General features: G+C 51.3%; 1 protein-coding gene across 1 annotated transcript in view; it reads right to left on the reverse strand.

Moving 5' to 3' along the window:
- LOC124035540 (talin-2-like) overlaps nt 1-26,667 on the reverse strand; it is a 173,957-nt gene that overhangs the window by 13,747 nt on the left and 133,543 nt on the right. The window contains exon 46 of the mRNA XM_046349002.1: nt 17,284-17,450. Within this exon, the coding sequence (XP_046204958.1) occupies nt 17,284-17,450 (167 nt within the window). The remainder of the gene's footprint in view (nt 1-17,283; nt 17,451-26,667) is intronic.

Raw genomic sequence — 26,667 nt, forward strand, 5'->3', positions numbered from 1 at the left:
AGAGACGGACAGACGAAGAGAGACCAAAGGAGATGGTAAAATCTCTAAACTTCTACAGGAGTTACCATGGGCCATGGTTAAACATTACGGTTTTTATTTTATTCCAATGGTCTTATTAATACTACCCTGCTATGAGACGACCCTCCACCCACACAAAGATATGTCAAAACTCTTTTAACCCATTCAAAATTATAGCTCTTAACACTAGAACCCTAAAGCAGTCATTTTGACAGTTCATTATCCTTTTGGTTTTTATTACTCTGCCATTAACTCTTGTCCACTCCGTCCTTGACTTTTCCTAAATAAGTCTACAAACACCGCCGTTGTTAGAATCTTAATATCACAAACAGAACTGGTGTAATAACCAGTTATAGGAGAGCATGTCATTTTTTGAATGTTTTTTCCCCCTTGCCCCTCCTCCCAACAGGAGGGCCTGCTCTGCTCCTCCTCCAAACAGGAGGGCCTGCTCTGCTCCTCCTCCCAACAGGAGGGCCTGCTCTGATCCTCCTCCCAACAAGAGGGCCTGCTCTGCTCCTCCTCCCAACATGAGGGCCTGCTCTGCTCCTCCTCCCAACATGAGGGCCTGCTCTGCTCCTCCTCCCAACATGAGGGCCTGCTCTGCTCCTCCTCCCAACAGTAGGGCCTGCTCTGCCCCTCCTCCCAACATGAGGGTCTGCTCTGCTCCTCCTCCCAACATGAGGGTCTGCTCTGCTCCTCCTCCCAACAGTAGGGCCTGCTCTGCTCCTCCTCCCAACATGAGGGCCTGCTCTGCTCCTCCTCCCAACATGAGGGCCTGCTCTGCCCCTCCTCCCAACATGAGGGCCTGCTCTGCCCCTCCTCCCAACAGTAGGGCCTGCTCTGCCCCTCCTCCCAACAGTAGGGCCTGCTCTGCCCCTCCTCCCAACAGTAGGGCCTGCTCTGCCCCTCCTCCCAACAGTAGGGGCTGCTCTGCTCCTCCTCCCAACAGTAGGGCCTGCTCTGCTCCTCCTCCCAACAGGAGGGCCTGCTCTGCTCCTCCTCCCAACAGGAGGGCCTGCTCTGCTCCTCCTCCCAACAGGAGGGCCTGCTCTGCTCCTCCTCCCAACAGGAGGGCCTGCTCTGCTCCTCCTCCCAACAGGAGGGCCTGCTCTGCTCCTCCTCCCAACAGGAGGGCCTGCTCTGCTCCTCCTCCCAACAGGAGGGCCTGCTCTGCTCCTCCTCCCAACAGGAGGGCCTGCTCCCAACAGGAGGGCCTGCTCCTCCTCCCAACAGGAGGGCCTGCTCTGCTCCTCCTCCCAACAGGAGGGCCTGCTCTGCTCCTCCTCCCAACAGGAGGGCCTGCTCTGCTCCTCCTCCCAACAGGAGGGCCTGCTCTGCTCCTCCTCCCAACAGGAGGGCCTGCTCTGCTCCTCCTCCCAACAGGAGGGCCTGCTCTGCTCCTCCTCCCAACATGAGGGCCTGCTCTGCTCCTCCTCCCAACATGAGGGCCTGCTCTGCTCCTCCTCCCAACATGAGGGCCTGCTCTGCTCCTCCTCCCAACATGAGGGCCTGCTCTGCTCCTCCTCCCAACATGAGGGCCTGCTCTGCTCCTCCTCCCAACATGAGGGCCTGCTCTGCTCCTCCTCCCAACAGGAGGGCCTGCTCTGCTCCTCCTCCCAACAGGAGGGCCTGCTCTGCTCCTCCTCCCAACAGGAGGGCCTGCTCTGCTCCTCCTCCCAACAGGAGGGCCTGCTCCCAACAGGGAGGAGGGCCTGCTCCTCCTCCCAACAGGAGAGGAGGGCCTGCTCTGCTCCTCCTCCCAACAGGAGGGCCTGCTCTGCTCCTCCTCCCAACAGGAGAGGAGGGCCTGCTCTGCTCCTCCTCCCAACAGGAGAGGAGGGCCTGCTCTGCTCCTCCTCCCAACAGGAGAGGAGGGCCTGCTCTGCTCCTCCTCCCAACAGGAGAGGAGGGCCTGCTCTGCTCCTCCTCCCAACAGGAGGGGGCCTGCTCCTCCTCCCAACAGGAGGGCCTGCTCCTCCTCCCAACAGGAGGGGCCTGCTCTGCTCCTCCTCCCAACAGGAGGGCCTGCTCTGCTCCTCCTCCCAACAGGAGGGCCTGCTCTGCTCCTCCTCCCAACAGGAGGGCCTGCTCTGCTCCTCCTCCCAACAGGAGGGCCTGCTCTGCTCCTCCTCCCAACAGGAGGGCCTGCTCTGCTCCTCCTCCCAACAGGAGGGCCTGCTCTGCTCCTCCTCCCAACAGGAGGGCCTGCTCTGCTCCTCCTCCCAACAGGAGGGGCTCCTCCTCCCAACAGGAGGGCCTGCTCTGCTCCTCCTCCCAACAGGAGGGCCTGCTCTGCTCCTCCTCCCAACAGGAGGGCCTGCTCTGCTCCTCCTCCCAACAGGAGGGCCTGCTCTGCTCCTCCTCCCAACAGGAGGGCCTGCTCTGCTCCTCCTCCTGCTCTGCTCCTCCTCCCAACAGGAGGGCCTGCTCTGCTCCTCCTCCCAACAGGAGGGCCTGCTCTGCTCCTCCTCCCAACAGGAGGGCCTGCTCTGCTCCTCCTCCCAACAGGAGGGCCTGCTCTCCCAACAGGAGGGCTCCTCCTCCCAACAGGAGGGCCTGCTCTGCTCCTCCTCCCAACAGGAGGGCCTGCTCTGCTCCTCCTCCCAACAGGAGGGCCTGCTCTGCTCCTCCTCCCAACAGGAGGGCCTGCTCTGCTCCTCCTCCCAACAGGAGGGCCTGCTCTGCTCCTCCTCCCAACAGGAGGGCCTGCTCTGCTCCTCCTCCCAACAGGAGGGCCTGCTCTGCTCCTCCTCCCAACAGGAGGGCCTGCTCTGCTCCTCCTCCCAACAGGAGGGCCTGCTCTGCTCCTCCTCCCAACAGGAGGGCCTGCTCTGCTCCTCCTCCCAACAGGAGGGCCTGCTCTGCTCCTCCTCCCAACAGGAGGGCCTGCTCTGCTCCTCCTCCCAACAGGAGGGCCTGCTCTGCTCCTCCTCCCAACAGGAGGGCCTGCTCTGCTCCTCCTCCCAACAGGAGGGCCTGCTCTGCTCCTCCTCCCAACAAGGGCCTGCTCTGCTCCTCCTCCCAACAGGAGGGCCTGCTCTGCTCCTCCTCCCAACAGGAGGGCCTGCTCTGCTCCTCCTCCCAACAGGAGGGCCTGCTCTGCTCCTCCTCCCAACAGGAGGGCCTGCTCTGCTCCCTCCCAACTCCCAACAGGAGGGCCTGCTCTGCCTGCTCTGCTCCTCCTCCCAACAGGAGGGCCTGCTCTGCTCCTCCTCCCAACAGGAGGGCCTGCTCTGCTCCTCCTCCCAACAGGAGGGCCTGCTCTGCTCCTCCTCCCAACAGGAGGGCCTGCTCTGCTCCTCCTCCCAACAGGAGGGCCTGCTCTGCTCCTCCTCCCAACAGGAGGGCCTGCTCTGCTCCTCCTCCCAACAGGAGGGCCTGCTCTGCTCCTCCTCCCAACAGGAGGGCCTGCTCTGCTCCTCCTCCCAACAGGAGGGCCTGCTCTGCTCCTCCTCCCAACAGGAGGGCCTGCTCTGCTCCTCCTCCCAACAGGAGGGCCTGCTCTGCTCCTCCTCCCAACAGGAGGGCCTGCTCTGCTCCTTCTTCCGACAGTTGAAAGTGGAGTCCCAAGTTGAAACTGAACCTAAACTACACCTAAATTAATTTCACACACACAACAGATGAAATAAATGAAGTAAAGTATGATGTGGAAAATGGGTGAGTTGATGAGAAGGGAAAGCGAAATAAGCTTACTAATGCACTCACCAATTGTGAATGAAGAACAGGGAGGGCCATTCTATTGTATTGATCCATTGTAATCATCATCATCTCAAAATGGTATGTTCCCTATATCAGCAAAACAAATCCAACCAGTCTTATGAGACTACTCTGGACAACTTGGAGGACGCTACACAGTGAGAGCGTAATTGTTGAACAGCTTTCAATCTCTGGGAAAATATCCACATCTCGCAGCAGGCACAAGTTTCAGAGAATGTGGTGATGAGGCTTGTGGAACCTTACGTTAGCAAGGGGAGAACTGTCACCATGGACAATTACTTCACTTCACTGTCATTGGCGAACAAGTTGCTTGCAAAGAAAACAAGTATGGCAGGCACCATGAACAAACAGAGACAGGAGCCCCCTCCCTCTGCGCAAGATATGGCACCTGCTTAAGAATGACAAGACAACGGGACACAAGCAAGAGAAAACCGTATACTATTACGCACTACAACCAAACAAAGGTATGTCCAAGTGTGTCAAGCAAGTGAAAGTTTAAAATTGTGTCAACTGTTAGGACAAGGGATACTAGCTAAATGAAACCCAACTGATGAAGTACGAGCTGACAATAAATGTTTATTTTTGACTACTGTCATATTAACATATATTCATTGTAATGTCATTATTGCTGTTGTGCCAAGTTTCACTATTTATCCAGACCACTACTGATGTTGTCGTCATTTGACCGTGTGTCTTTTGACCCTACTTCTAATGATGTTCAGGCTACTGATGTTGTCATCATTTGACCGTGTGTCTTTTGACCCTACTTCTAATGATGTTCAGGCTACTGATGTTGTCATCATTTGACCGTGTGTCTTTTGACCCTACTTCTAATGATGTTCAGGCTACTGATGTTGTCATCATTTGACCGTGTTTTTTTGACCCTACTTCTAATGATGTTCAGGCTACTGATGTTGTCATCATTTGATCGTGTGTCTTTTGACCCTACTTCTAATGATGTTCAGGCTACTGATGTTGTCATCATTTGATCGTGTGTCTTTTGACCCTACTTCTAATGATGTTCAGGCTACTGATGTTGTCATCATTTGATCGTGTGTCTTTTGACCCTACTTCTAATGATGTTCAGGCTACTGATATTGTCATCATTTGATCGTGTGTCTTTTGACCCTACTTTAATGATGTTCAGGCTACTGATGTTGTCATCATTTGATCGTGCGTCTTTTGACCCTACTTCTAATGATGTTCAGGCTACTGATGTTGTCATCATTTGACAGTGTGTCTTTTGACCCTACTTCTAATGATGTTCAGGCTACTGATGTTATCATCATTTGATCGTGCGTCTTTTGACCTCACTTCTACTGATGTTGTCATCATTTGATCGTGCGTCTTTTGACCCTACTTCTAATGATGTTCAGGCTACTGATGTTGTCATCATTTGATCGTGTGTCTTTTGACCCTACTTCTAATGATGTTCAGGCTACTGATATTGTCATCATTTGATCGTGTGTCTTTTGACCCTACTTTAATGATGTTCAGGCTACTGATGTTGTCATCATTTGATCGTGCGTCTTTTGACCCCACTTTAATGATGTTCAGGCTACTGATGTTGTCATCATTTGATCGTGCGTCTTTTGACCCTACTTCTAATGATGTTCAGGCTACTGATGTTGTCATCATTTGACCGTGTGTCTTTTGACCCTACTTCTAATGATGTTCAGGTTACTGATGTTGTCATCATTTGATCGTGTGTCTTTTGACCCTACTTCTAATGATGTTCAGGCTACTGATGTTATCATCATTTGATCGTGCGTCTTTTGACCTCACTTCTACTGATGTTGTCATCATTTGATCGTGCGTCTTTTGACCCTACTTCTAATGATTTTCAGGCTACTGATGTTGTCATCATTTGACTGTGTGTCTTTTGACCCTACTTCTAATGATGTTCAGGCTACTGATGTTGTCATCATTTGACCGTGTGTCTTTTGACCCTACTTCTAATGATGTTCAGGCTACTGATGTTGTCATCATTTGACCGTGTGTCTTTTGACCCTACTTCTAATGATGTTCAGGCTACTGATGTTGTCATCATTTGACCGTGTTTTTTTGACCCTACTTCTAATGATGTTCAGGATACTGATGTTGTCATCATTTGATCGTGTGTCTTTTGACCCTACTTCTAATGATGTTCAGGCTACTGATGTTGTCATCATTTGATCGTGTGTCTTTTGACCCTACTTCTAATGATGTTCAGGCTACTGATGTTGTCATCATTTGATCGTGCGTCTTTTGACCCTACTTCTAATGATGTTCAGGCTACTGATGTTGTCATCATTTGATCGTGTGTCTTTTGACCCTACTTCTAATGATGTTCAGGCTACTGATGTTGTCATCATTTGACAGTGTGTCTTTTGACCCTACTTCTAATGATGTTCAGGCTACTGATGTTGTCATCATTTGACAGTGTGTCTTTTGACCCTACTTTAATGATGTTCAGGCTACTGATGTTGTCATCATTTGATCGTGCGTCTTTTGACCCCACTTTAATGATGTTCAGGCTACTGATGTTGTCATCATTTGACCGTGTGTCTTTTGACCCTACTTCTAATGATGTTCAGGTTACTGATGTTATCATCATTTGATCATGCGTCTTTTGACCTCACTTCTACTGATGTTGTCATCATTTGATCGTGTCTTTTGACCCTACTTCTAATGATGTTCAGGCTACTGATGTTGTCATCATTTGACTGTGTGTCTTTTGACCCTACTTCTAATGATGTTCAGGCTACTGATGTTGTCATCATTTGACCGTGTGTCTTTTGACCCTACTTCTAATGATGTTCAGGCTACTGATGTTGTCATCATTTGACCGTGTTTTTTTGACCCTACTTCTAATGATGTTCAGGATACTGATGTTGTCATCATTTGATCGTGTGTCTTTTGACCCTACTTCTAATGATGTTCAGGCTACTGATGTTGTCATCATTTGATCGTGTGTCTTTTGACCCTACTTCTAATGATGTTCAGGCTACTGATGTTGTCATCATTTGATCGTGCGTCTTTTGACCCTACTTCTAATGATGTTCAGGCTACTGATGTTGTCATCATTTGATCGTGTGTCTTTTGACCCTACTTCTAATGATGTTCAGGCTACTGATGTTGTCATCATTTGACAGTGTGTCTTTTGACCCTACTTCTAATGATGTTCAGGCTACTGATGTTGTCATCATTTGACAGTGTGTCTTTTGACCCTACTTCTAATGATGTTCAGGCTACTGATGTTATCATCATTTGATCGTGCGTCTTTTGACCTCACTTCTACTGATATTGTCATCATTTGATCGTGTGTCTTTTGACCCTACTTTAATGATGTTCAGGCTACTGATGTTGTCATCATTTGATCGTGCGTCTTTTGACCCCACTTTAATGATGTTCAGGCTACTGATGTTGTCATCATTTGACCGTGTGTCTTTTGACCCTACTTCTAATGATGTTCAGGTTACTGATGTTATCATCATTTGATCATGCGTCTTTTGACCTCACTTCTACTGATGTTGTCATCATTTGATCGTGCGTCTTTTGACCCTACTTCTAATGATGTTCAGGCTACTGATGTTGTCATCATTTGACTGTGTGTCTTTTGACCCTACTTCTAATGATGTTCAGGCTACTGATGTTGTCATCATTTGACCGTGTGTCTTTTGACCCTACTTCTAATGATGTTCAGGCTACTGATGTTGTCATCATTTGACCGTGTGTCTTTTGACCCTACTTCTAATGATGTTCAGGCTACTGATGTTGTCATCATTTGACCGTGTTTTTTTGACCCTACTTCTAATGATGTTCAGGATACTGATGTTGTCATCATTTGATCGTGTGTCTTTTGACCCTACTTCTAATGATGTTCAGGCTACTGATGTTGTCATCATTTGATCGTGTGTCTTTTGACCCTACTTCTAATGATGTTCAGGCTACTGATGTTGTCATCATTTGATCGTGTGTCTTTTGACCCTACTTCTAATGATGTTCAGGCTACTGATGTTGTCATCATTTGATCGTGCGTCTTTTGACCCTACTTCTAATGATGTTCAGGCTACTGATGTTGTCATCATTTGATCGTGTGTCTTTTGACCCTACTTCTAATGATGTTCAGGCTACTGATGTTGTCATCATTTGACCGTGTGTCTTTTGACCCTACTTCTAATGATGTTCAGGCTACTGATGTTGTCATCATTTGATCGTGTGTCTTTTGACCCTACTTCTAATGATGTTCAGGCTACTGATATTGTCATCATTTGATCGTGTGTCTTTTGACCCTACTTTAATGATGTTCAGGCTACTGATGTTGTCATCATTTGATCGTGCGTCTTTTGACCCCACTTTAATGATGTTCAGGCTACTGATGTTGTCATCATTTGATCGTGCGTCTTTTGACCCTACTTCTAATGATGTTCAGGCTACTGATGTTGTCATCATTTGACCGTGTGTCTTTTGACCCTACTTCTAATGATGTTCAGGCTACTGATGTTATCATCATTTGATCGTGCGTCTTTTGACCTCACTTCTACTGATGTTGTCATCATTTGATCGTGCGTCTTTTGACCCTACTTCTAATGATGTTCAGGCTACTGATGTTGTCATCATTTGACAGTGTGTCTTTTGACCCTACTTCTAATGATGTTCAGGCTACTGATGTTGTCATCATTTGACAGTGTGTCTTTTGACCCTACTTCTAATGATGTTCAGGCTACTGATGTTATCATCATTTGATCGTGCGTCTTTTGACCTCACTTCTACTGATGTTGTCATCATTTGATCGTGCGTCTTTTGACCCTACTTCTAATGATGTTCAGGCTACTGATGTTGTCATCATTTGATCGTGTGTCTTTTGACCCTACTTCTAATGATGTTCAGGCTACTGATGTTGTCATCATTTGACCGTGTGTCTTTTGACCCTACTTCTAATGATGTTCAGGCTACTGATGTTGTCATCATTTGACCGTGTGTCTTTTGACCCTACTTCTAATGATGTTCAGGCTACTGATGTTGTCATCATTTGACCGTGTGTCTTTTGACCCTACTTCTAATGATGTTCAGGATACTGATGTTGTCATCATTTGATCGTGTGTCTTTTGACCCTACTTCTAATGATGTTCAGGCTACTGATGTTGTCATCATTTGATCGTGTGTCTTTTGACCCTACTTCTAATGATGTTCAGGCTACTGATGTTGTCATCATTTGATCGTGTGTCTTTTGACCCTACTTCTAATGATGTTCAGGCTACTGATGTTGTCATCATTTGATCGTGCGTCTTTTGACCCTACTTCTAATGATGTTCAGGCTACTGATGTTGTCATCATTTGACAGTGTGTCTTTTGACCCTACTTCTAATGATGTTCAGGCTACTGATGTTGTCATCATTTGACAGTGTGTCTTTTGACCCTACTTCTAATGATGTTCAGGCTACTGATGTTATCATCATTTGATCGTGCGTCTTTTGACCTCACTTCTACTGATATTGTCATCATTTGATCGTGTGTCTTTTGACCCTACTTTAATGATGTTCAGGCTACTGATGTTGTCATCATTTGATCGTGCGTCTTTTGACCCCACTTTAATGATGTTCAGGCTACTGATGTTGTCATCATTTGACCGTGTGTCTTTTGACCCTACTTCTAATGATGTTCAGGTTACTGATGTTATCATCATTTGATCATGCGTCTTTTGACCTCACTTCTACTGATGTTGTCATCATTTGATCGTGCGTCTTTTGACCCTACTTCTAATGATGTTCAGGCTACTGATGTTGTCATCATTTGACTGTGTGTCTTTTGACCCTACTTCTAATGATGTTCAGGCTACTGATGTTGTCATCATTTGACCGTGTGTCTTTTGACCCTACTTCTAATGATGTTCAGGCTACTGATGTTGTCATCATTTGACCGTGTTTTTTTGACCCTACTTCTAATGATGTTCAGGATACTGATGTTGTCATCATTTGATCGTGTGTCTTTTGACCCTACTTCTAATGATGTTCAGGCTACTGATGTTGTCATCATTTGATCGTGTGTCTTTTGACCCTACTTCTAATGATGTTCAGGCTACTGATGTTGTCATCATTTGATCGTGCGTCTTTTGACCCTACTTCTAATGATGTTCAGGCTACTGATGTTGTCATCATTTGATCGTGTGTCTTTTGACCCTACTTCTAATGATGTTCAGGCTACTGATGTTGTCATCATTTGATCGTGCGTCTTTTGACCCTACTTCTAATGATGTTCAGGCTACTGATGTTGTCATCATTTGATCGTGTGTCTTTTGACCCTACTTCTAATGATGTTCAGGCTACTGATGTTATCATCATTTGATGTCTTTTGACCTCACTTCTACTGATATTGTCATCATTTGATCGTCGTCTTTTGACCCTACTTCTAATGATGTTCAGGCTACTGATGTTGTCATCATTTGACTGTGTGTCTTTTGACCCTACTTCTAATGATGTTCAGGCTACTGATGTTGTCATCATTTGACCGTGTGTCTTTTGACCCTACTTCTAATGATGTTCAGGCTACTGATGTTGTCATCATTTGACCGTGTGTCTTTGACCCTACTTCTAATGATGTTCAGGCTACTGATGTTGTCATCATTTGACCGTGTTTTTTGACCCTACTTCTAATGATGTTCAGGATACTGATGTTGTCATCATTTGATCGTGTGTCTTTTGACCCTACTTCTAATGATGTTCAGGCTACTGATGTTGTCATCATTTGATCGTGTGTCTTTTGACCCTACTTCTAATGATGTTCAGGCTACTGATGTTGTCATCATTTGATCGTGTGTCTTTGACCCTACTTCTAATGATGTTCAGGCTACTGATGTTGTCATCATTTGATCGTGCGTCTTTGACCCTACTTCTAATGATGTTCAGGCTACTGATGTTGTCATCATTTGATCGTGTGTCTTTTGACCCTACTTCTAATGATGTTCAGGCTACTGATGTTGTCATCATTTGACCGTGTGTCTTTTGACCCTACTTCTAATGATGTTCAGGCTACTGATGTTGTCATCATTTGATCGTGTGTCTTTTGACCCTACTTCTAATGATGTTCAGGCTACTGATATTGTCATCATTTGATCGTGTGTCTTTTGACCCTACTTTAATGATGTTCAGGCTACTGATGTTGTCATCATTTGATCGTGCGTCTTTTGACCCCACTTTAATGATGTTCAGGCTACTGATGTTGTCATCATTTGATCGTGCGTCTTTTGACCCTACTTCTAATGATGTTCAGGCTACTGATGTTGTCATCATTTGACCGTGTGTCTTTTGACCCTACTTCTAATGATGTTCAGGCTACTGATGTTATCATCATTTGATCGTCGTCTTTTGACCTCACTTCTACTGATGTTGTCATCATTTGATCGTGCGTCTTTTGACCCTACTTCTAATGATGTTCAGGCTACTGATGTTGTCATCATTTGATCGTGTGTCTTTTGACCCTACTTCTAATGATGTTCAGGCTACTGATGTTGTCATCATTTGACCGTGTGTCTTTTGACCCTACTTCTAATGATGTTCAGGCTACTGATGTTGTCATCATTTGACCGTGTGTCTTTTGACCCTACTTCTAATGATGTTCAGGCTACTGATGTTGTCATCATTTGACCGTGTGTCTTTTGACCCTACTTCTAATGATGTTCAGGATACTGATGTTGTCATCATTTGATCGTGTGTCTTTTGACCCTACTTCTAATGATGTTCAGGCTACTGATGTTGTCATCATTTGATCGTGTGTCTTTTGACCCTACTTCTAATGATGTTCAGGCTACTGATGTTGTCATCATTTGATCGTGTGTCTTTTGACCCTACTTCTAATGATGTTCAGGCTACTGATGTTGTCATCATTTGATCGTGCGTCTTTTGACCCTACTTCTAATGATGTTCAGGCTACTGATGTTGTCATCATTTGATCGTGTGTCTTTTGACCCTACTTCTAATGATGTTCAGGCTACTGATGTTGTCATCATTTGACCGTGTGTCTTTTGACCCTACTTCTAATGATGTTCAGGCTACTGATGTTGTCATCATTTGATCGTGTGTCTTTTGACCCTACTTCTAATGATGTTCAGGCTACTGATATTGTCATCATTTGATCGTGTGTCTTTTGACCCTACTTTAATGATGTTCAGGCTACTGATGTTGTCATCATTTGATCGTGCGTCTTTTGACCCCACTTTAATGATGTTCAGGCTACTGATGTTGTCATCATTTGATCGTGCGTCTTTTGACCCTACTTCTAATGATGTTCAGGCTACTGATGTTGTCATCATTTGACCGTGTGTCTTTTGACCCTACTTCTAATGATGTTCAGGCTACTGATGTTATCATCATTTGATCGTGCGTCTTTTGACCTCACTTCTACTGATGTTGTCATCATTTGATCGTGCGTCTTTTGACCCTACTTCTAATGATGTTCAGGCTACTGATGTTGTCATCATTTGACAGTGTGTCTTTTGACCCTACTTCTAATGATGTTCAGGCTACTGATGTTGTCATCATTTGACAGTGTGTCTTTTGACCCTACTTGTAATGATGTTCAGGCTACTGATGTTATCATCATTTGATCGTGCGTCTTTTGACCTCACTTCTACTGATGTTGTCATCATTTGATCGTGCGTCTTTTGACCCTACTTCTAATGATGTTCAGGCTACTGATGTTGTCATCATTTGACCGTGTGTCTTTTGACCCTACTTCTAATGATGTTCAGGCTACTGATGTTGTCATCATTTGACCGTGTGTCTTTTGACCCTACTTTAATGATGTTCAGGCTACTGATGTTGTCATCATTTGATCGTGCGTCTTTTGACCCCAGTTTAATGATGTTCAGGCTACTGATGTTGTCATCATTTGATCGTGCGTCTTTTGACCCTACTTCTAATGATGTTCAGGCTACTGATGTTGTCATCATTTGACCGTGTGTCTTTTGACCCTACTTCTAATGATGTTCAGGCTACTGATGTTATCATCATTTGATGCGTCTTTTGACCTCACTTCTACTGATGTTGTCATCATTTGATCGTGCGTCTTTTGACCCTACTTCTAATGATGTTCAGGCTACTGATGTTGTCATCATTTGACAGTGTGTCTTTTGACCCTACTTCTAATGATGTTCAGGCTACTGATGTTGTCATCATTTGACAGTGTGTCTTTTGACCCTACTTCTAATGATGTTCAGGCTACTGATGTTATCATCATTTGATCGTGCGTCTTTTGACCTCACTTCTACTGATGTTGTCATCATTTGATCGTGCGTCTTTTGACCCTACTTCTAATGATGTTCAGGCTACTGATGTTGTCATCATTTGATCGTGTGTCTTTTGACCCTACTTCTAATGATGTTCAGGCTACTGATGTTGTCATCATTTGACCGTGTGTCTTTTGACCCTACTTCTAATGATGTTCAGGCTACTGATGTTGTCATCATTTGACCGTGTGTCTTTTGACCCTACTTCTAATGATGTTCAGGCTACTGATGTTGTCATCATTTGACCGTGTGTCTTTTGACCCTACTTCTAATGATGTTCAGGCTACTGATGTTGTCATCATTTGACCGTGTGTCTTTTGACCCTACTTCTTGGTGGTTGGGATATTTTCTTCTGTCTTTCTAAAAATAAGCTGTTGTCATGCTCCTAAGCATATGCTTTCTGTTTCATAGATGTAACAAAGCACTAAACAAATCAAATGTATTCAAAACTAGAATTTTTGTGCTTGAGCATCACAGTAAAGGAAAATGCTGTGTAATTTGAAATAAAATACAAATCAGATCATCGTGTTACCCAAGGCCTTCATTAACACAATCAAATGATAATTGTTGCTATAACATGAAATATATTAATTACACTGTTGGAATGTTGCAGTCAAAATGACTGCTCATTAGCTTGAAGGGCGGTCCATAGATGCCAAGCGGTTCTAGTGTTTAAAGGAAGACATCATTCAACCTTCAGAGATTTCCATATCAAAGGTTGATCTTTGTCAGAGCATCTGCAGAGGCAGGGGTCAGGTAGAGGTCAGCAGAGGTCTGAAGTGTTTAATACAAGGGTTTGGTCTGAAGTACTGAGCGACTTCCTCTCCTCCCAGTCTGAATGATTTGTAGTGTGACTCCAGTCCAGACACTTCCTCCTGCCTGATCACTAGGCTCTATGTCTTCCTGTTACTGCGTGCAGGGGTAGAGGTTGGCCTAAGGCACGTCTCAAACTCATTCCACTTAGGGCCAAGTGTCTGCAAGTTTTCCCTCCACCCTTGTACTTGATTGATTAATTAAGGTCACTGATGCGTAAGGAACTCCCCTCACCTGGTTGTCTAGGTCTTAATTGAAAGGAAAAAACAAAAACCAGCAGTCACTCAGACTCCGTGGAATGAGTTTGACACCCCTGGCCTAAGAGCTGATTCCAGCTGTATCTGTCACACACAATATTGTGGGGGGACACAATTCAGTCCCATTCAAACTCTTATTTTCCCTAACCCCTAATTCTAAACCTAACCCGTACTCAATGTAAATAGTCTGGGTGGCCATTCAATTAGTTTAGTTGTTCAGCAGTCTTGTGGCTTGGGGGTAGAAGCTGTTCAGGAGCCTTTTGGTCCAAGACTTGGCGAACCGGTACCGCTTGCAGTGCGGAAGCAGAGAGAACAGTTCATGACTTAGTTGCCTGGAGTCTGAAAATTCTTTGGTCCTTCTTCTGACACCGCCAAGTACAGTGGGGCAAAAAAGTATTTAGTCAGCCACCAATTGTGCAAGTTCTCCCACTTACAAAGATGAGAGGCCTGTAATTTTCATCATAGGTACACTTCAACTATGACAGACAAGATGAGAAAAAAAATCCAGAAAATCACATTGTAGGATTTTTAATGAAATTATTTGCAAATTATGGTGGAAAATAAGTATTTGGTTACCTACAAACAAGCAAGATTTCTGGCTCTCACATACATGTCTTGCTCTTCTTTAAGAGGCTCCTCTGTCCTCCACTCGTTACTTTTATTAATGGCACCTGTTTGAACTTGTTATCAGTATAAAAGACACCTGTCCACAACCTCAATCACACTCCAAACTCCACTATGGCCAAGACCAAAGAGCTGTAAAAGGACACCAGAAACTAAATTGTAGACTGAATCTGCAATAGGTAAGCAGCTTGGTTTGAAGAAATCAACTGTGGGAGCAATTATTAGGAAATGGAAGACATACAAGACCAATGATAATCTCCCTCGATCTGGGGCTCCACGCAAGATCTCACCCCGTGGGGTCAAAATGACCACAAGAACGGTGAGCAAAAATCCAAGAACCACACGAGGGGACCTAGTGAATGTCCTGCAGAGAGCTGGGACCAAAGTAACAAAGCCTACCATCAGTAACTCAAATCATGCAGTGCAAGACATGTACTGCTTAAGCCAGTACATGTCCAGGCCCGTCCGAAGTTTGCTAGAGAGCATTTGGATGATCCAGAAGAAGATTGGGAGAATGTCTTATGGTCAGATGAAACATTTCGGTAAAAACTCAACTCGTCGTGTTTGGAGGACAAAGAATGCTGAGTTGCATCCAAAGAACACCATACCTACTGTGAAGCATGGGGGTGAAAACATCATGCTTTGGGGCTGTTTTTCTGTAAAGGGACCAGGACAACTGATCCATGTAAAGGAAAGAATGAATGGGGCCATGTATCGTGAGATTTTGAGTGAAAACCTCCTTCCATCAGCAAGGGCATTGAAGATGAAACGTGGCTGGGTCTTTCAGCATGATAATTTTACCAAACACACCGCCCGGGCAACGAAGGAGTGGCTTCGTAAGAAACATTTCAAGGTCCTGGAGTGGCCTAGCCAGTCTCCAGATCTCAACCACATAGAACATCTTTGAAGGGAGGTGAAAGTCCGTGTTGCCCAGAAACAGCCCCAAAACATCACTGCATTTAGATTTTACATTTACATTTAAGTCATTTAGCAGACGCTCTTATCCAGAGCGACTTACAAATTGAGATCTGCATGGAGGGATGGGCCAAAATACCAGCAACAGTGTGTGAAAACCTTGTGAAGACTTACAGAAAACGTTTGACCTCTGTCATTGTCAAGAAAGGGTATATAACAAAGTATTGAGATAAACTTTTGTTATTGATCAAATACTTATTTTCCACCATAATTTGCAAATAAATTCATAAAAAATCCTACAATGTGATTTTCTGGATTTTTTTTCTCATTTTGTCTGTCATAGTTGAGGTTTGATGAAAATTACAGGCCTCATCTTTTTAAGTGGGAGAACTTCAACAATTGGTGGCTGACTAAATACTTTTTGCTCCACTGTATATAGTTTCCAATGTCAGGAAGCTTGGCCATAGAGATTTATCTGGCCGTATGTACTACCTTCTGTAGCGCCTTCCGGTCAGATGCCGAGCAGTTGCCATACAGTGATGCAACCGGTGAGGATGCAGCTGTAGACATTTTGGGATCTGGGGACCCATGCCAAATCTTTTCAGTGTCCTGAGGGGGAAAGGCTTCGTCTTGCCCTCTTCAGAACTGTCTTGGTGTGTTTGGACCATGATAGTTTGTTGGTGATCTGGACACCAAGGAAAATGAAACTCTCGACCCGCCCCACTACAGCCCCGTCGATGTTAATGCAGGCCTGTTCGGCCCTCCTTTTCCTATAGTCCACGCTCAGCTCCTTTGTCTTGCTCACATTGAGAGGTTGTTGTCCTGACATCACATTGCCAGGTCTCTAAACTCCTCCATATATGCTGTCTCATTGTTGTGGGTGATCAGGCCTACCACTGTTGTGTCATCAGCAAGTGTAATTTTTTTTTTTTTTTAACCTTTATTTAACCAGGCAAGTTAGTTAAGAACACATTCTTATTTTCAATGACGGCCTGGGAACAGTGGGTTAACTGCCTGTTCAGGGGCAGAACGACAGATTTGTACCTTGTCAGCTCGGGGCAACCTTCCGGTTACTAGTCCAACGCTCTAACCACTAGGCTACACTGCCGCCCCAGTGATGGTGTTGGAGTCATGCTTGGCCATGCAGTCGTGGGTGAACAGGGAGTACAGGACGCCGCACATCAGAAAGTTCAGGATCCAGTTGCAGATGGAGGTGTTTAGTCCCAGGGTCCTTAGCTTAGAGCACTAGCCCTAGCTCCTAACTCTAAACCTAACCCTAGCTCCGAACCCTAAACCTAACCCTAGCTCTGAACCCTAAACCCAACCCTAGCTCCGAACCCTAAACCTAACCCTAGCTCTGAACCCTAAACCTAACCCTAGCTCCGAACCCTAGCTCCTAACCTTAGCTCCTAACCCTAAACCTAGCTCCTAACCCTAACCCTAGCTCCTAACCCTAACGCTAGCTCTAACCCTAATGCTAGCTCTAACCCTAATGCTAGCTTTAACCCTAACCCTAGCTCCTAACCCTAAACCTAACCCTTAATGTAATTCTAACCCTAACACTAATTCTAACTCTAAACCCCCTAGAAATAGCACATGACCTTGTGGGGACTAACAAAATGTCCCCAGTTATTCAAAGTTTTGTTTCATTACTGTTCTTGTAGTGACACACACCTGTGGTCAGCGAAGGACTCGTCATTCTCTGCGTTGAGTGTGCCAGCGGAGGCGAACATGATGGTGGTGTCCAGTTCAGTGATGATGCCAGAGACAGCACTGGCAGCTGTGATGCAGGCCTGAGTGCCCTTATTACCAGCCTGTAGGGCCGACAGCACCATCGACACCTGGACAGACACAGTCAAGCTGCTCAGTTTGATACATCCAGAGAGACACAAGCAGAGACAACACACACTGAGGACTCCTGTAGGAGCCACAAACAAACAATCACAGCCTCCATTGACACTGAGGCTAGATCAGAGAAAGGGAGTTGGTGTGACTGTCGGTGTGTTTTCTTGTGTCCTTTTGTTTTCTTTCACTGCAGTGCTCTCAAATGTATTGATGTGTTGGTCTAATGTCTATCCATATCAGATGCAGACCATAGGGACTAGAGAACCCGTCCAGTCAAAATGACAGCTACATGGCACGCTTATTTCCTCTGCTACCTACTCAGCTGAGAGAATATCTGGCAAATCAGAGAGAGCGAGCGCCAGACAAAGCGAGCGCCAGACAGAGAGAGTGAGCGAGCGACAAAGAGAGAGCGAGCGACAGAAAGCGAACGACCGACAGAAAGCGACCGACCGACCGAGAGAGAGAGCGAGCGACCGAGAGAGAGAGAGAGCGAGCGACCGAGAGAGAGAGAGAGCGAGCGACCGAGAGAGAGAGAGAGCGAGCGACCGAGAGAGAGAGCGACCGAGAGAGAGAGCGAGCGACCGAGAGAGAGCGAGCGACCGAGAGAGCGAGTGACCGAGAGAGAGAGAGCGAGCGAGCGACCGAGAGAGAGAGCGAGCGACCGAGAGAGAGCGACCGACAGAGAGAGAGCAAGCGACCGACAGAGAGAGAGAGAGAGCGACCGAGAGAGAGCGACCGAGAGAGTGCGAGCGACCGAGAGAGAGCGAGCGACCGAGAGAGAGCGAGCGACCGAGAGAGAGCGAGCGACCGACAGAGAGAGCGAGCGAGCGACCGAGAGAGCGAGTGACCGAGAGAGAGAGAGAGCGAGCGAGCGACCGAGAGAGAGCGACCGACCGAGAGAGAGCGCGAGCGACAGAGAGAGAGAGAGCGAGCGACAGAGAGAGAGAGAGCGAGCGACCGAGAGAGAGCGAGCGACCGAGAGAGCGAGCGACCGAGAGAGCGAGTGACCGAGAGAGAGAGAGAGCGAGCGAGCGACCGAGAGAGAGCGAGCGACCGAGAGAGAGCGAGCGACCGACAGAGAGAGAGCAAGCGACCGACAGAGAGAGAGCAAGCGACCGACAGAGAGAGAGAGAGAGAGCGACCGAGAGAGAGCGACGAGAGTGCGAGCGACCGAGAGAGAGCGAGCGACCGAGAGAGAGCGAGCGACCGAGAGAGAGCGAGCGACCGAGAGAGAGCGAGCGACCGAGAGAGAGCGAGCGACCGCAGAGCGAGCGAGCGACCGAGAGAGCGAGTGACGAGAGAGAGAGCGAGCGAGAGCGACCGAGAGAGAGCGACCGACCGAGAGAGAGAGAGCGCGAGCGACAGAGAGAGAGAGAGCGAGCGACCGAGAGAGAGCGAGCGACCGACAGAGAGAGAGCGAGCGACCGACAGAGAGAGAGAGAGCGACCGAGAGAGAGCGACCGAGAGAGTGCGACCGAGAGAGAGCGACCGAGAGAGAGCGACCGAGAGAGAGCGAGCGACCGACAGAGAGAGAGCGACCGACAGAGAGAGAGCGAAGCGACCGAGAGAGAGAGCGACCGACAGAGAGAGAGAGAGCGACCGACAGAGAGAGAGCGAGCGACCGACACAGAGAGAGAGCGAGCCGACAGAGAGAGAGCGAGCGACCGACAGAGAAAGAGCGAGCGACCGACAGAGAGAGAGCGAGCGACCGACAGAGAGAGCGAGCGACCGAGAAAGAGAGCGAGAGACCGACAGAGAGAGAGCGAGCGACCGACACAGAGAGAGCGAGCGACCGCCACAGAGAGAGCGAGCGACCGACAGAGAGAGCGAGCGACCGACAGAGAGAGAGCGGCGACCGACAGAGAGAGAGCGAGCGACCGACAGAGAGAAGCGACCGACCGACAGAGAGAGAGCGAGCGACCGACAGAGAGAGAGCGAGCGACCGACAGAGAGAGAGCGAGCGACCGACAGAGAGAGAGCGAGCGACCGACAGAGAGAGAGCGAGCGACCGACAGAGAGAGAGCGAGCGACCGACAGAGAGAGAGCGAGCGACCGACAGAGAGAGAGCGAGCGACCGACAGAGAGAGAGCGAGCGACCGACAGAGAGAGAGCGAGCGAGCGAGCGAAAGCGAGCGACCGACAGAGAGAGAGCGACCGACAGAGAGAGAGCGAGCGACCGACAGAGAGAGAGCGAGCGACCGACAGAGAGAGAGCGAGCGACCGACAGAGAGAGAGCGAGCAACCGACAGAGAGAGAGCGAGCGACCGACAGAGAGCGAGCGACCGACATACAGAGAGAGCACGAGCGACCGACAGAGAGAGAGCGAGCGACCGACAGAGAGAGAGCGACCGACAGAGAGAGAGCGACCGACAGAGAGAGAGCGAGCGACCGACAGAGAGAGAGCGAGCGACCGACGAGCGAGCGACCGACAGAGAGAGAGCGAGCGACCGACAGAGAGAGAGCGAGCGACCGACAGAGAGAGAGCGAGCGACCGACAGAGAGAGAGCGAGCGACCGACAGAGAGAGAGCGAGCGACCGACAGAGAGAGAGCGAGCGACCGACAGAGAGCGAGCGACCGACAGAGAGAGAGCGAGCGACCGACAGAGAGAGCGAGCGACCGGCAGAGAGAGAGCGAGCGACCGGCAGAGAGAGAGCGAGCGACCGACAGAGAGAGAGCGAGCGACCGACATACAGAGAGAGCACGAGCGACCGACAGAGAGAGCGACAGACCGCAAGAGAGCGACAGACCGCGAGAGAGCGACAGACAGCGAGAGAGCGACAGACAGCGAGAGAGCGACAGACAGCGAGAGAGCGACAGACAGCGAGAGAGCGACAGACAGCGAGAGAGCGACAGACAGCGAGAGAGCGACAGACAGAGAGAGAGCGACAGACAGAGAGAGAGCGACGGACAGCGAGAGAGCGACGGACAGCGAGAGAGCGACGGACAGCGAGAGAGCGACGGACAGCGAGAGAGCGACAGACAGAGAGAGAGACAGACAGCGAGAGAGCGACAGACAGCGAGAGAGCGACAGACAGCGAGAGAGCGACAGACAGCGAGAGAGCGACAGACAGCGAGAGAGCGACAGACAGCGAGAGAGCGACAGACAGCGAGAGAGCGACAGACAGCGAGAGAGCGACAGACAGCGAGAGAGCGACAGACAGCGAGAGAGCGACAGACAGCGAGAGAGCGACAGACAGCGAGAAGGCGAAAAACAGCGAGAGAGCGACAAACAGCGAGAGAGAGACAAACAGCGAGAGAGCGACAGACAGCGAGAGAGAGACAAACAGCGAGAGAGCGACAGACAGCGAGAGAGCGACAGACCGTGAGAGAGCGACAGACCATGAGAGAGCGACAGACAGTGAGAGAGCGACAGACCATGAGAGAGCGACAGACAGTGAGAGAGCGAGTGACCGAGAGAGAGCGACCGACCGAGAGAGAGAGAGAGCGCGAGCGACAGAGAGAGAGCAAGCGACTGACAGAGAGAGAGCTAGCGAGCGACCGACAGAGAGAGAGAGCGACCGACAGAGAGAGAGAGAGAGCGACCGAGAGAGAGCGACCGAGAGAGTGCGAGCGACCGAGAGAGAGCGAGCGACCGAGAGAGAGCGAGCGACCAAGAGAGAGCGAGCGACCGACAGAGAGCGAGCGACCGAGAGAGAGCGAGCGACCGACAGAGAGAGAGAGAGAGAGCGAGCGACCGAGAGAGCGAGCGAGCGAGAGAGAGAGCGAGCGACCGAGAGAGAGCGAGCGACCGAGAGAGAGCGAGCGACCGAGAGAGAGAGCGACCGAGAGAGAGAGCGACCGAGAGAGAGCGAGCGACAGAGAGAGAGAGAGAGAGCGACAGAGAGAGAGAGAGCGAGCGACAGAGAGAGAGAGAGCGCGAGCGACACAGAGAGAGAGAGAGCGCGAGCGACAGAGAGAGAGAGCGAGCGACAGAGAGAGAGCGAGCGAGCTACGACAGAGAGAGAGAGCGAGCGAGCTACCGACAGAGAGAGAGCGAGCGAGCGACCGACAGAGAGAGAGCGAGCGAGCTATCGACAGAGAGAGAGCGAGCGAGCGACCGACAGAGAGAGAGCGAGCGACCGACAGAGAGAGAGCGAGCGACCGACAGAGAGAGAGCGAGCGACCGACAGAGAGAGAGCGAGCGACCGACAGAGAGAGAGCGAGCTACCGACAGAGAGAGAGCGAGCTACCGACAGAGAGAGAGCGAGCGACCGACAGAGAGAGAGCGAGCGACCGACAGAGAGAGAGCGATCGACAGAGAGAGAGCGAGCGACAGAGAGCGAGCGAGCGACCGACAGAGAGCGAGCGACCGACAGAGAGCGAGCGACCGACAGAGAGAGAGCGACCGACAGAGAGAGAGCGACCGACAGAGAGCGAGCGACCGACAGAGAGAGAGCGAGCGACCGACAGAGAGAGAGCGAGCGACCGACAGAGAGAGAGCGAGCGACCGACAGAGAGAGAGCGAGCGACCGACAGAGAGAGAGCGAGCGACCGACAGAGAGAGAGCGAGCGACCGACAGAGAGAGAGCGAGCGACCGACAGAGAGAGAGCGAGCGACCGACAGAGAGAGAACGAGCGACCGACAGAGAGAGAGCGAGCGACCGACAGAGAGAGAGCGAGCGACCGACAGAGAGAATGAGCGACCGACAGAGAGAATGAGCGACCGACAGAGAGAGAGCGAGCGACCGACAGAGAGAGAGAGCGAGCGACAGAGAGAGAGCGAGCTACCGACAGAGAGAGAGCGAGCTACCGACAGAGAGAGAGCGAGCTACCGACAGAGAGAGAGCGAGCTACCGACAGAGAGAGAGCGAGCTACCGACAGAGAGAGAGCGAGCTACCGACAGACAGAGAGCGAGCGAGCGACCGACAGAGAGCGAGAGAGCGACAGACCGCGAGAGAGCGACAGACCGCGAGAGAGCGACAGACAGCGAGAGAGCGACAGACAGCGAGAGAGCGACAGACAGCGAGAGAGCGACAGACCGCGAGAGAGCGACAGACCGCGAGAGAGCGACAGACCGCGAGAGAGCGAGCGACCGAGAGAGAGAGCGAGCGACCGAGAGAGAGAGCGAGCGACCGAGAGAGAGAGCGAGCGACCGAGAGAGAGCGACCGACCGAGAGAGAGCGCGAGCGACAGAGAGAGAGAGCGAGCGACCGAGAGAGAGCGAGCGACCGACAGAGAGAGAGCAAGCGACCGACAGAGAGAGAGCGAGCGACCGACAGAGAGAGAGAGAGAGAGCGACAGAGAGAGAGAGAGAGAGCGACCGAGAGAGTGCGAGCGACCGAGAGAGCGAGCGACCGAGAGAGAGCGAGCGACCGAGAGAGAGAGAGCGACCGAGAGAGAGCGAGCGAGCGACAGAGAGAGAGAGAGCGAGCGACCGAGAGAGAGAGCGAGCGACCGAGAGAGAGAGCGAGCGAGCGACCGAGAGAGAGAGCGAGCGAGCGACCGAGAGAGAGAGCGAGCGACCGAGAGAGAGAGCGAGCGACAGAGAGAGAGAGAGAGCGAGCGACCGACCGAGAGAGAGAGAGCGCGAGCGACAGAGAGAGAGCAAGCGACCGACAGAGAGAGAGCGAGCGAGCGACCGACAGAGAGAGAGAGCGACCGACAGAGAGAGAGAGAGAGCGACCGAGAGAGAGCGACCGAGAGAGAGCGACCGAGAGAGTGCGAGCGACCGAGAGAGAGCGAGCGACCGAGAGAGAGCGAGCGACCAAGAGAGAGCGAGCGACCGACAGAGAGCGAGCGACCGAGAGAGAGCGAGCGACCGACAGAGAGAGAGAGAGAGAGCGAGCGACCGAGAGAGCGAGCGAACGAGAGAGAGCGAGCGACCGAGAGAGAGAGAGCGACCGAGAGAGAGAGAGCGACCGAGAGAGAGCGCGAGCGACAGAGAGAGAGAGAGCGCGAGCGACAGAGAGAGAGAGCGCGAGCGACAGAGAGAGAGAGAGCGCGAGCGACAGAGAGAGAGAGAGCGCGAGCGACAGAGAGAGAGAGAGCGCGAGCGACAGAGAGAGAGAGAGCGCGAGCGACAGAGAGAGAGCGCGAGCGACAGAGAGAGAGCGAGCGAGCTACCGACAGAGAGAGAGCGAGCGAGCTACCGACAGAGAGAGAGCGAGCGACCGACAGAGAGAGAGCGAGCGACAGAGAGAGAGCGAGCGACCGACAGAGAGAGAGCGAGCGACCGACAGAGAGAGAGCGAGCGACCGACAGAGAGAGAGCGAGCGACCGACAGAGAGAGAGCGAGCGACCGACAGAGAGAGAGCGAGCTACCGACAGAGAGAGAGCGAGCTACCGACAGAGAGAGAGCGAGCTACCGACAGAGAGAGAGCGAGCTACCGACAGAGAGAGAGCGAGCGACCGACAGAGAGAGAGCGAGCGACCGACAGAGAGAGAGCGAGCGACCGACAGAGAGAGAGCGAGCGACCGACAGAGAGAGAGCGATCGACAGAGAGAGAGCGATCGACAGAGAGAGAGCGATCGACAGAGAGCGAGCGAGCGACCGACAGAGCGACCGACAGAGAGCGAGCGACCGACAGAGAGCGAGCGACCGACAGAGAGAGAGCGACCGACAGAGAGAGAGCGACCGACAGAGAGAGAGCGACCGACAGAGAGAGAGCGAGCGACCGACAGAGAGAGAGCGAGCGACCGACAGAGAGAGAGCGAGCGACCGACAGAGAGAGAGCGAGCGACCGACAGAGAGAGAGCGAGCGACCGACAGAGAGAGAGCGAGCGACCGACAGAGAGAGAGCGAGCGACCGACAGAGAGAGAGCGAGCGACCGACAGAGAGAGAGCGAGCGACCGACAGAGAGAGAGCGAGCGACCGACAGAGAGAGAGCGAGCGACCGACAGAGAGAGAGCGAGCGACCGACAGAGAGAGCGAGCTACCGACAGAGAGAGAGCGAGCTACCGACAGAGAGAGAGCGAGCTACCGACAGAGAGAGAGAGCGAGCGACCGACAGAGAGAGAGCGAGCGAGCGACCGACAGAGAGAGCGAGCGACCGACCGACAGAGAGCGACAGACCGCGAGAGAGCGACAGACAGCGAGAGAGCGACAGACCGCGAGAGAGCGACAGACAGCGAGAGAGCGACAGACAGAGAGACCGCGAGAGAGCGACAGACCAGCGAGAGAGCGACAGACCGCGAGAGAGCGACAGACCGCGAGAGAGCGACAGACCGCGAGAGAGCGACAGACCGCGAGAGAGCGACAGACCGCGAGAGAGCGACAGACCGCGAGAGAGCGACAGACCGCGAGAGAGCGACAGACCGCGAGAGAGCGACAGACCGCGAGAGAGCGACAGACCGCGAGAGAGCGACAGACGCGAGAGAGCGACAGACCGCGAGAGAGCGACAGACCGCGAGAGAGCGACAGAGAGAGAGCGACAGACAGCGAGAGAGCGACAGACAGCGAGAGAGAGACAGACAGCGAGAGAGAGACAGACAGCGAGAGAGAGACAGACAGCGAGAGAGAGACAGACAGCGAGAGAGAGACAGACAGCGAGAGAGAGACAGACAGCGAGAGAGAGACAGACAGCGAGAGAGCGACAGACAGCGAGAGAGCGACAGACAGCGAGAGAGCGACAGACAGCGAGAGAGCGACAGACAGCGAGAGAGCGACAGACGCGAGAGAGCGACAGACCGCGAGAGAGAGAGAGAGAGAGCGACCGAGAGAGTGCGAGCGACCGAGAGAGAGCGAGCGACCGAGAGAGAGCGAGCGACCGAGAGAGAGAGAGCGACCGAGAGAGAGCGAGCGAGCGACAGAGAGAGAGAGAGCGAGCGACCGAGAGAGAGAGCGAGCGACCGAGAGAGAGAGCGAGCGACAGAGAGAGAGAGAGAGCGACAGAGAGAGAGAGAGCGACAGAGAGAGAGAGAGAGCGACCGACCGAGAGAGAGCGACCGACCGAGAGAGAGCGACCGACCCAGAGAGAGAGAGCGACCGACCCAGAGAGAGAGAGCGACCGACCCAGAGAGAGAGCGAGCGACCGAGAGAGCGAGCGACCGACAGAGAGAGAGCGAGCGACCGACAGAGAGAGAGCGAGCGACCGACAGAGAGAGAGCGAGCGACCGACAGAGAGAGAGCGAGCGACCGACAGAGAGAGAGCGAGCGACCGACAGAGAGAGAGCGAGCGACCGACAGAGAGAGAGAGAGAGCGACCGAGAGAGTGCGACCGAGAGAGTGCGACCGAGAGAGTGCGACCGAGAGAGTGCGACCGAGAGAGTGCGACCGAGAGAGTGCGACCGAGAGAGTGCGACCGAGAGAGTGCGACCGAGAGAGTGCGACCGAGAGAGTGCGACCGACCGAGAGAGAGCGACCGACCGAGAGAGAGCGACCGACCGAGAGAGAGCGACCGACCGAGAGAGAGCGACCGACCGAGAGAGAGCGACCGACCGAGAGAGAGCGACCGACCGAGAGAGAGCGACCGACCGAGAGAGAGCGACCGACCGAGAGAGAGCGACCGACCGAGAGAGAGCGAGCGACCGAGAGAGAGCGAGCGACCGACAGAGAGAGAGCGAGCGACCGACAGAGAGAGAGCGAGCGACCGACAGAGAGAGAGCGAGCGACCGACAGAGAGAGAGCGAGCGACCGACAGAGAGAGAGCGAGCGACCGACAGAGAGAGAGCGAGCGACCGACAGAGAGAGAGCGAGCGACCGACAGAGAGAGAGCGAGCGACCGACAGAGAGAGAGCGAGCGACCGACAGAGAGAGAGCGAGCGACCGACAGAGAGAGAGCGAGCGACCGACAGAGAGAGCGAGCGACCGGCAGAGAGAGAGCGAGCGACCGGCAGAGAGAGAGCGAGCGACCGACAGAGAGAGAGCGAGCGACCGACATACAGAGAGAGCACGAGCGACCGACAGAGAGAGCGACAGACCGCAAGAGAGCGACAGACCGCGAGAGAGCGACAGACAGCGAGAGAGCGACAGACAGCGAGAGAGCGACAGACAGCGAGAGAGCGACAGACAGCGAGAGAGCGACAGACAGCGAGAGAGCGACAGACAGCGAGAGAGCGACAGACAGAGAGAGAGCGACAGACAGAGAGAGAGCGACGGACAGCGAGAGAGCGACGGACAGCGAGAGAGCGACGGACAGCGAGAGAGCGACGGACAGCGAGAGAGCGACAGACAGCGAGAGAGAGACAGACAGCGAGAGAGCGACAGACAGCGAGAGAGCGACAGACAGCGAGAGAGCGACAGACAGCGAGAGAGCGACAGACAGCGAGAGA

The sequence above is a fragment of the Oncorhynchus gorbuscha genome, linkage group LG05 (genome assembly GCF_021184085.1).
Source record: "Oncorhynchus gorbuscha isolate QuinsamMale2020 ecotype Even-year linkage group LG05, OgorEven_v1.0, whole genome shotgun sequence".
Lineage (NCBI taxonomy): Eukaryota > Metazoa > Chordata > Actinopteri > Salmoniformes > Salmonidae > Oncorhynchus > Oncorhynchus gorbuscha.